Genomic DNA, 11343 nt, shown 5'->3' with positions numbered 1-11343 from the left:
AAATCATATGAGCCATTGGATGTAAGTTTGGCACGTGTCAGTTTGGTGTTAAAAGGTTAGGTAGGTTAGGCAGATTAGTGATAAAGTAATCTGGAGTTCACATCCAAAATCAATTGGCAATGGATAGAGTGGCCCAAATCCTTATAAACCCATAGACAAAAGGTCCCATTTTTCCCATGTGGGATGTATATATTCTCAACACGCTCCCGCACATGTGGCGAATTTTCAAGCCATACACGTGGACAACTTTGGGTGACGTGGAGCCCGTGTGGCCGTGAGGCATGCACACGTGGGTAACCCGCTCTGATACCATGATAAAGTAATCTGGGGTTCACATCCAAAACCAATTGGCAATGGATGAAGTGGCCCAAACCCTTATAAATCCATAGGCAATGTCCCATTTTTCCCATGTGGGATGTATATATTCTCAACAATTAGAAGGTTAGGAGAGGATCCTCTCCCGAGTTTTTAACATGTATAACATATAAGTTATTATAATTGTTATATTTAAAATTATGGTAAATTACTGTGATTATGACATCGCCGTCATATCTGATGCAAAGCATGTTGCAATGATCACTAACTAGTAATCCTCAAGGCTTTTCTACTCAAATTTTTCTTGTTCTGACGAAATCCACAATTCATTATTTATTATTCATAAATACCAATATCATCACATTTAGTAGGTTGTTTCACATTAAGTACTTTGAAGACTTGAGATTGAAGAAGGAGATATTCATCTTGAAGAACCAATTTCTTGAACATTGACCAATTTTTAGGTCATGGTATATGACTATATGGAATGAAGCGTTACCTACTTGTCAATTGTATATTTCTCTAAGTGGTAGCTAAAATTAGTTCTTTGTATTGAGGTATCATTGATCATTTTATTTGCATTAATTTGGAGACGTTGATTTTCACTAATGACTTCAAATAGTTTCTAGATTCTAAAGGGTTTTCCTAAGACACTATAGGAATGTAAACAAGGATGCGTGAATGAACATAAGGGACTTCTCATCCTCTAAGAGCAACTTCAACAGCTTCCCCATAATTTGATTTTTCTCTATTTTAGGGAAAAATGAGTCTCTTTTGCTCCAACAGATTCCCTATAATTATCTATATTTTAGAGAAAGTGAGGAAAGAGAAAACCAAATTCCCTATATTTACAGCAATCTCTAAAATTTAAGGAAGAATATGGAGATTTTAGAGATTGCTGTAAAATAGAGAATCTGTTGGAGTTGGAGAAGAAAAAGATGCTAAAGCTTTGACTTTTGCTTCCCTATTATACAGAAATTATAGGGAAGCTGTTGGAGTTGCTCTAAGTAATCAAGAAGGAGAACATTGTATAAGCCTTGTGGATATGTTGATGGCGTAAAATTACACATTATGTCCCACCATTTCAAACTATAATCAAAATAAATAAATCAAAAGGGCCGTAAAATTGACTCCATTTATAATTCCATTATTCATTTAGGGCTAAATTCTAGTTAGTACCCTGTGGTTTAGGTCCAAAATCAATTCAGTCCCTGGACTTCTAATTTCATCAAAAATACCCATGCACTTTCAATTTTGATCTAATAGGTCCAATTCGTTAATATTCTTTCAAATAGTTGGATTATTTGTTGAAAAACTATTTATTTTTAATAGTAGGACTCACTCCTAAATTGACAATGCAGACCACCTCGACACCACATCATAAAACATAGGCTATATATGATCCACATTAACAAGTTAAATAACTCAATTGTCGGAAAATTAACAAATTGGACCTATTAGATCAAAATTGAAAGTGCAGGGGTGTTTTTGATGAAATTAGAAATTCAGGGACTGAATTGATTTTGGACCTAAACCACAGGGTAGTAACTTGTCTCTATTAAATTAATGAGATTTCTCTTCTCTCTTTTTTTCCTTACTCTTGTACTTTCTCCTATTCTTATGTTCACCTTGCGCGTAAATTATGAGGATATTATGTACGTGTTCATCCTCATATCCAATGATGACTTGGTTGGCATGAAGATTCAATTCAAGAGCCATCATTAAAACTGTTATGTGGGGAATGGTTAACAAATTTGGATCGATCCATTTGATAATTGAAAGAATTATTGTGAATTAATTGAAAAGCTGGAAGAAGATTCCTCCAACTTGGTTGGTAGGGCCTTCTTGTATTGGGATTAAGCTGATGCAACAAGGCACCTCCTGGACAGTGGAAAACCCTTTACTGATTGCCCCCTCATTCTAAGCTCAATATATTACTCTTATATGCTATGAGCACTAATTTTTTGATTTTCTGCAACCCCAATCAGAACCCTTAAACAGAAAATGTTCATACTACTCTCACTCTCATAAAATCACACATAATGTTAGTGAAGTAAGCAATCTAGACAAGTATTAGTCTATTGTGGAAGTGATGTTTATAGGATCAGGCTCCTCTAAAGTGAGGATGATATGAATTTACTTCAATTTTATAAAATCTGGACTCTTTATCTAGTCCAATGGTTCTAATAAATGACACATCACTCTTTCACTAATTTTTAGTTTTTTGTCTAACTCTAGTAAAAAAAAAATTAGGATTTCTCTTCTGCGTCCAATTCCTTCTTTTTACATGCTTTCTTTCTATTTCTCTTCCATGCCCTAATCATGGAATGACTTCTCGCATTTGAGTTAATCAATAAATGGTCTTCTTATTTCTAACCACGTCAAAAGATACATATGTTATGCAGGTATACTTGTACACACACACACACACACACACACACACATATATATATATATATATACTTGTACATATATACTTATGCCCTATATAGGATTTTTCTCAGGTAAGGATGTCCTTACCTAAGGTTTAGGTACGGATTTGGTGTTTTCACCCACTTTTCAATCACATTTTCACATCTTAACCGTTCAGTTTTTATGTCCTAATGTATAGATCACCTCTGCAAAATTTCAGCCAAATTGGTGATCGTTAAGGCATCCAAAACTGCAATTTACACGAACGGACCGAATCTGTCGAACCGGAACCGTTCGTATTTATAATGGTAAATTGCAGTTTTTGATGCCTTAACGATCACCAAATTAGTTGAAAATTTACAGAGGTGATCTATACATTAGGACCTAAAAACTAAACGGTTAAGATGTGAAAATGTGATCGGAAAGTGGGTGAAAACCGGAAATCCGTACCTAAGGCTAGGTAAAGACGTCCTTAGTGTAGCCGGACTGTATATATATATATATATATATATATATATATATATATATTATCCAGAGCGGAGCTCCGCTTTGAAATTAATGTGTAAAGTTCGAGTTTTGGGTCACTTGTCGATCGCATATCCACATCTCGACCGTTCAGTTTTTAGGTACTAGTGTATAGATCATCCTGCAAATTTTCAGCCAAATTGATGATCGTTAAGGTATCTAACTCGCTTAAACCAATGGACGGACTGAATCCGTCAACCTGAACCGTACTAGGTTGAAGGCAGTTATCAATGCCTTAACAATCATCATTTTGGCTGAAAATATGCAGAGATGATCTATACACTAGTACCTAAAAACTGAATGGTCGAGATGTGGATATGCGACCGAAAAGTGACCCAAAACTCGATCTTCACACGTTAATTTCAAAGCGGAGCTCCGCTCTGGGTAAAATCTGTATATATATGAAGGTGTTTAGTATATGTATATATGGTGGTTGTTTACATGCTGTGTTATTTGTTTTCATCAACAGTTTCTTAAAGGAAGGAGAAGAACCCTAAATAGGGCTTTGATGAAGTTCAAAACACGTAATCGCATGTCTTTTGCCAATTTGCCTGGCCTTATTCCTTATTCCACAATTTTTTGCAATGATTTGTTTTTTTGGTACGTAATCTCTCTGCTCTGAAGTCTTAACTAAGAATTGGGGAAATATAGAATCGATTATGTCATATCCTGTCCTGTTTAATTGTGAACGCGACAAAAATGAGGCCTCCAATTGTTGTAATGGGAAAACAAGAAGTTTTAAGAGTGATCATTGTTGCTATTGCTTAACTAAATACAAAACCTCAATTGATAAAGCTATTGTTTAACCATTCAATCGTTGCTGCAATTTATGCGAAATTGAATCGCAAGTCGATCTGTAAGTTTGCTTCAACACAACGCTCCATTGCTTGTGCGTTTAAGCTTGCATCATCGCCGACATTGAACCACTGAGCGCGGCGGCTGTAGCCTCCATGAAATCAGAAGCTACTCACTCACTCACTCTACTCGCAGAAACCCTAGGGTTAGTTAAGCTCGGAGAAAACGAGGAGGGGGATATAAGGACCTGGATTTCAGGAATTCGCGAGAGGAATGAAGCTGAAACGGTAAATGGAGTTGGGGAATAGAGAAAGGGGGAAGTGTATCGGTGACATTTTGGGGAGGAATAGAAATAAGAAGACCATTTATTGATTAACACAAGTGCAAGAAGTCATTCCATGATTAGGGCACAACCATGGAAACAAAGAGAAATAGAAAGGAAGCAAGTACAAAGAAGGAACTCATCGCAGAGGAGAAATCCCTAACTCGTTTTTTTATTTTTTTATTGGGGCCGTGACCACTTACCCAATTTTAGCCCAAAAATTGCCCACTTACTCCACCAAGAGTTTATTAACCCCATTTACCCAATCTAACAGTGTTTGACAGAATTGACCTTATTTTAATTAACAAAATAAAGATATAATAAACAACGCTCACCTCAATATCTTCATGATCATCTCCTTGTGATTCATGATTATCTTCGTGATCTTCTACTTGTGGATCTTATTGATTGGTGGTAGCCTGAGGAGGAGGTGGTCTGCGTTTAAAATATTGACCTAGTCGAACCATCCCCGACCAGAGATCCAATCGTTCACGATTGGGTATTCTAAAGAACCCTTCTATATAAGAACCTAATCTATTCGACGTACTGCTTCTGGATCTCGATTCCGGAAAAAACGATGGGGGCTAAAACAAAGATTAACAAACCAACCACAAACAAGTAACCCTGGTCAAGATCCTCATTCTTACTTGGTGGTGGTTCAGAGGTTGGTAGTGGTTCCGAGGACTTGTTCTCGGGTCTCAGAGAAGAGTCGAACTGTTTCCGGGCTTTTGGATTGCTGAGTATCGCATAGGATGAGTTGAGCCTTTGAAACTTGGCATTGGCATCGAGATCGTTTGGCCTTTTGTCTGGATGCAACTGCAAAGCCTTTGCTCTGTACGCCTTTGTAATCTCTTTCTCGGTAAGCTTGGTGACTTCCTTACCCGACGGTAAACCAAGAACCCTATAATGATCTATGACCACTTTATTCTTCTCCTTCTCCATATTGATCTTAGAGCTATACAGGTCCTGGGCTAGGCGGCTAGACTAGAACTAGAATCCCCTAACCGTCGCAAATTGTGATAAAAATTGATCTCAAAACCTCAGTTATATCCAGTACAATCCATAACTCAATCACAATGTCCTAATCAATCGTCCATATACTTCATGTCCTAACGGTCTCAACAATGTGGATTGGAGGCCAATGATCTACTGTCTGTTCAACAATGTGAGTAATCTGACATTGCAATGTAACTGTGGGGTTTGTTTGATGGTCTACTGGGGGGCAGTAGATACATTATTGGCCCCCAGTAGACTTTGATATGAGGGACGGGGATCACTATAGTGTGGTGTTTTGATAAATTACCTGTTGTTTTATGTGTATTAAAGTCAAATTATCTGTGAATCGTACAAAATGGTGCATTTTTGGTGGTCTATTGGGAGGCAGTAGAGACATTAGACTTTGTATTGGGAGGCAATAATATGATTATTGGGAGGCAATAATATGATTATTGAGAGCCAATAATATGATTATAAATTGATCAATTGTGCCTGTAGTGTATTCATTTTGGTTTTGGGAGTTCATACAATTCACTGGACGGTAATAATATGATTATAGGAGGCAATAATATGATTATTGGGGGGCAATAATATGATTACTGGGGGGCAATAATATGGTTACTGGGTATTATTAGGGACTGATCGCCGGATTCCTGTCCCCGGTCGCCGGATTCCGGTCACCGGAGTCCGAGGCCGGCCACTAGTCACCGGAGTCCGGTCACCGGAGTCGGCGGCCGGCCACTGGTCACCGAAGTCCGGCAAGGTGGAGGATGATTTCTCCCTCTAAGTGAGAAAGAAGGAGAGGGCAAAAAAGTCCCCAAAATAAATAAAAAGAATAAAAAAAGAATTAATTGGGTAAAGGGGAAATAATCCCTTAGAGTGTTTTGGGTAAATGAGGTTAAAAAACAGTTGGTGGAGCAAGTGGGCAAATTTTAAGCTAAAATTGGGTAAATGAGCATTTCCCCTTTTTTATTTTAGAGTTAACGGAAAGTTAACTTGGAGTTAGATAAAAAAATAAAAAATAAATGGAAGAGTGATGTGTCATTTATTAGAACCGTTAGATTAGACAAAGAGTCCAGATTTTATGAAATTGAATATATTCAAAAATTCAAATATAAAAACATTCAAACAATTACTCCATTTGCACGAACATATATACAACGGCACTCCCCATCCACCTATTATCACAAAAAGCGATAAATACAAAACTAGCCGCTTCTTTTGATCGTTTCTAATCCCACTAAATTTACAGTCCATTACTCTTAGGCATGATTTAAAAGTTATCGACCTTAAAAAAATGCCTCTGAAATCTGACCCACTATAATCAGACTATATCACCAGATCCCATGTTTGGTTAAACTACTGTGATGATTGAAAGTTTTCCAGACAGCTATTTTTGTTTCGGACAATCATAATGAGAAAGAGCAAAAAAAAAAAAAAAAAAAAATAATTAATTAAAAAAAACACTTCAGGTTAATATTTTGTCATAAAAATTAAATTTCACATTTTCACTATTCATAAATAATTGGAATTATGAATGTCATGTCAGCGACGAGTTAGGGAGGAGAATGAGGTAACTATTTTCTAAAAAAAAAAAAAAAACAGCATTTGAGCTTAGCTATTGGCAAGAAAAATTTAGATGTAGTGACTATAAGGTTGGTGGTACCTTCTGCTATTGAATAACCTAAAAGAAAGAGGGGACGTCCAGTGAAAAGTTTGAATAAACTGCCTTATAGTATGACAAGAAAAGGGAAAGGTTCAAAAGATGATAGTGATCCGAGTCAAAAGAATGCAGGCAAGAGCAAAAAGACTAGCCTGTTATCCAGGTTGTTAACTGCTGAAGATGGAGTGAACTCCAACCCTAAGAGGAAGGAGCTTGACGTAGTTTAATTTTTGGGAAAATTTCACAAACAGTACACCAAGTAAAGGCCACTAATAAAACTTATACATAATTTTTCAAACCGATCATTTTGGTACACGAAATCTGAATCCCGACCCACTTTGTAGACACACCGTCACTAACGCCATGAAGACCTCTGCCACCTGGCATAATTTAAGGGGTAAATTGGTCTCTCCTTATCTCTTGCTCTGGCCACCCATCAATTTCTCTCTTATTATGGCCACCCCTATCTCTCTCTCTCTCTCTCTCTCTCTCTCTCTCTCACCCATATCTTACCGTGTCCTCCTTCTCCTCCATGGGTGAGTACGCCGGCGGGTCCATTAAGAGATGGTGGGACTGGGGCTGGACTTGGGTCCTCTCCAGAAAGCCCATCTTCGCTCAGGATCTGGAGATGAACGAGGAGGAGACCAAGATTCTCGGCTCAGACAACAGATGCAGCTGGCGACATGTCTTCTTCAAAGTCCGGTCCGAGCTCCAGAAGCTCGTGAGCTCCTACAACGTCACCACTCTTCCTCAAACTTACAAGCCCTACAACTCGTTGAACTACCCCAAGACGAAGAAGTGAAGATCGGAAGTGCGAGAATAAGGTTGCTATGTTCTTGTTCGGAAATCCAGAATGAATGAAGAAGGTTGATTATATGATTGTAATTAGATGATATCTTTTCTTGTTCTATTATGTGTCTGTGGGGACTGCTTGTTATAGAACTACTTGCTGCTTTGGTCGTTGCTCATCGGATCGAAATCCTCTTGGATTCTCTGCAATTTTTTCTGTCGGTGCGGGATTCTCTGCAATTTTTTCTGTCGGCGCCGGTGATGATCCAACCGAAGGAAATTGCAAGGTTTTGTTGGTGCTTATTATCATCTTCTTAATTAGATTTAGACAGCATTTCATTCATTAGTAAATACCGATTTATTATGATTGTTATTATTTTTAATTTTTTTGGATTAAAGGCAATTACTTTCCCATTATTAATTTGTATCAAATATTATGTGCTAGTTTTTCTAGTGATTATGGAATATTTATTAGCTGCTCTTTCATTCTTCCTGGAGATCTTGCTTCCAGTCCACATTTCTGAATATATATACATGTTCTTATTGCGGTGGTAGATCTAAGGTGAGGGATGCCTTGCGAGGAAAATGGGCACAAGGGTTGTGGTAGTGATCGGAGGTGGGAATGTGGCTGGGATTAGAATTAGAATTAGGGTTGTGGTGGAATTAGAAGTGGGATTGAGTTTGATGGGTGTGGATTTGGAAGGTGGAGGAGATGCAGTGGTCGCCAGAGTCATAGAGTTTTCTGGGTTTCGGGTGTGGAGAGAGAGAGAGAGAGAGAGAGAGAGAGAGAGAAGAACTTCTTCTTTTTTTGACCAAAAAGAAGAGTCAGAGTGAGAGAGTACTAAACTACCCCTTGACAAATGAAAAATGACATAAAGTTAACGGCGTCATTAACGTCATGCATGGATAATGGGTCGGGATTCAGATTTCGTGTACCAAAATGATCGGTTTGAAAAATTATGTATAAGTTTTATTAGTGGTCTTTACTTGGTGTACTGTTTGTGAAATTTTCCCTTAATTTTTTTATGATAGACATTTGGTTGCAAGCCTTTTTTAAGTAAGAGTAACTTCTATATGCTTTTCTGAGATATTTCTAGTTGATATCTATACCACAATTACGTGCTGCCAGATGAGGCTAGATGAATGATTTTTCCTTAGGGAGGTCGTTCTTGCTTGGTTAGGCTTGCTTCATGTGAGTGTTCCATAGACTATAATGAGTTTGGTATTGGCTTAGATATGTTTTGTGGTTTTCTAGCCAGATTTCTTGTGTAAGTGCATTTTAGACTCTTGCCTGTTTTATGGTTTTGATTTCTATGATATCAATTCCTGTTTAAAATATATGTGTGTGTGCAAATAGTATAAAGGTTATGTTTTGTCTCCCCCGTATTCTGCTAGGGTTTAGTATTGTAAGTGCGGAGGTTTTTGACGACAAATCCCCATGATTCTCTTGTGTTTTTTTTTTTTTTTTTCAGTGGAGCTGGTATCTAGATCTCGTCTCTCTCCCTTCCCACTAATTCTCATTCGGATTTGTGTTCCTTAGGTAGTAGTGTTTTGCTTTGCAGTTTTTGCACCCTGTGAATTTTTTTATTTTTTTTACTGTGATCAACCATATGTCCTCCGACGTTGCACTGTCGTGTGAAGGTTGACATGTTTGTCTAATGAAGTGTCTTAGCTTCTTAGGTGGCAATAGTGGTAGCAATAGTTGACAGGACCTGCCCTACATTTCACCTTGGAACCTGAGGTGGCCCTGCAGGACCCATTTAGGAATAACTCTACCGAAAATTTAGCAGCGTCACCCCTAATGGACTACCCAAAACTTGTAAAAAACACATTTAAACTTCTAAACAAACCATCCTTATTCTCTTGGAGCCACCCTGCTCCCCAAATCACAACATCTTCCATTTCACAAGTACAACTCTCAACTTAATAACATCAATCCCACAGGTTATCAGAGAAATTGTGGAAGCTGTGCTATTGACTATGCCTCGACTCTGTAAACGCTCGACCTCAACTAATTTAGCCTGTAAACTGGCCATTTGAAACCCAAGGGCTCAGGAAAAAGTATTGAAAAACGTGTTAGTGTGAATGGACAAAAATTAATAATTGTAATAAATGAAATAAGTGAAGAATTTATACTTTCCCATAGTTTTAATTATTTATAAAACCTCGATGCATGTAACGTTTAGAAAATATTTTTCTTTAAACTTGAAATCTTGTGAAAACAGACCAGCCCCGCTGGTTAAGTTAAACATAAAGTATGGGGAAGATGAATGTCACCATACAACAAAGGAGCCTCCTAGGCTCTATCCTCAATTTCGACCCACAAACATAAAATAAGTGAGGATGAGCCTCGACTGCAATTCACGTGAAGAGGACAATTAAAATAAAGCAACCCAAGTATGGCGAATAAAAACATTCAAAAACCAGTAAATCCATAAAATCCATAAAGCTTCCCCAAAATCTCACAAATGAAATCACAAGTACGATTCTCAACCGTACTCAGAGAATCTCATGATAATTCAATTAAATCAACGACGTGTCTGGAGCTTTAAAGTAATATCTATAATAAATAGCGAGATCAAATTACAAATCATAAATTCAAATAATAACAACAGGCTTTAAAGTCGTATCTCCTCTTAATATTTCGGCGGATTCAAAGGTGGATTGCTTGTTTACTGAGTCTGGAGCTTGGAACGTCCCTCTATTAAGATCAAACTTTCTTGCACATGAGGTTGAGATGATTTTAAGTATGCCTATGGGTTTGAGATCAGTTCCGGATAAGTTGATGTGGCACTTTACAACGAATGGCAGCTTTAGTGTAAAGACAGGGTACTGGGTGGCCCGGGGTTTGCAAGCTAAGAATGGTAATAGTGCGGCTGGGTGCAGTTCTTCTACTCTCCCAGATATATGGAAAAAGGTATGGAGGCTATTTGTCCCACACAAGATTAAATTATTACTTTGGAGGGCCATTCAAAATTTTCTGCCCTGTGGCCATAATCTACAACAAAGAAGAATTACACCAGATGCAAGTTGCTGGCAATGCGGTGCTCCTTGTGAAACTCCTATTCATGTATTTTGGGATTGTCCTATGGCTAGAAGAGTTTGGAATCTGACCTTCTTGAGTGAAGTTTGTAATACGTGGAAGGAGCCCTCCTTCTTGGATTTAATTTCACATGTGCAAAAGGTTGCTGTAAGGAGTGACATGGAGTTCTTTGGCTTTATGGTGTGGTGGCTCTGGAGAAATAGAAATCTGCATAGGCATGGGGAAAAGACGTTGAGATCAGAGGACTTAGTGCTAGCTGCTGGGGAGTGGCAGATGCAGTACTGCAATGCCAATATCAAGAATTCGGATCCTGTTTTGCCTGAGTCGATGGTGCAGAGGGAGACTGCCAAATGGGAACCTCCAGGTATGGGATGTCTCAAATTAAATTTTGACGGCGCTACGAATGTTAGAAATGGAGTAAGTGGAATTGGAGCTGTTTTCCGGGATCAAATGGGTAAGCTTAAAGGCGCCTTGGCAGTTCCT

The 11343-nt window shown here is 38.1% G+C and overlaps 1 protein-coding gene across 1 annotated transcript; it reads left to right on the top strand.

The window, feature by feature from the left end:
• Positions 1–7102: 7102 nt before the first annotated feature.
• LOC133737535 (uncharacterized) lies at positions 7103–8371 on the top strand. Its single transcript, XM_062165069.1, has 2 exons — positions 7103–7160; positions 7424–8371. The coding sequence occupies exons 1-2, from the start codon at positions 7103–7105 to the stop codon at positions 7828–7830; spliced, it is 465 nt and encodes a 154-aa protein (XP_062021053.1). The 3' UTR covers positions 7831–8371.
• The last annotated feature ends 2972 nt before the right edge of the window (positions 8372–11343 follow it).

This window comes from Rosa rugosa, chromosome 3 (genome assembly GCF_958449725.1).
Source record: "Rosa rugosa chromosome 3, drRosRugo1.1, whole genome shotgun sequence".
Classification (NCBI taxonomy): Eukaryota; Viridiplantae; Streptophyta; class Magnoliopsida; order Rosales; family Rosaceae; genus Rosa; species Rosa rugosa.
Note: the sequence above shows the minus strand (reverse complement) of the source record. Positions and strands in the feature narration are given on the sequence as shown.

Coding starts and splice junctions, on each gene's coding strand:
- LOC133737535 (XM_062165069.1), top strand. CDS start 7,103: ATGACAAGAAAAGGGAAAGGTTCAAAAGATGATAGTGATCCGAGTCAA. Junction 7,161..7,423: donor TCCGAGTCAAAAGAATGCAG/GCAAGAGCAAAA, acceptor GCATAATTTAAG/GGGTAAATTGGTCTCTCCTT.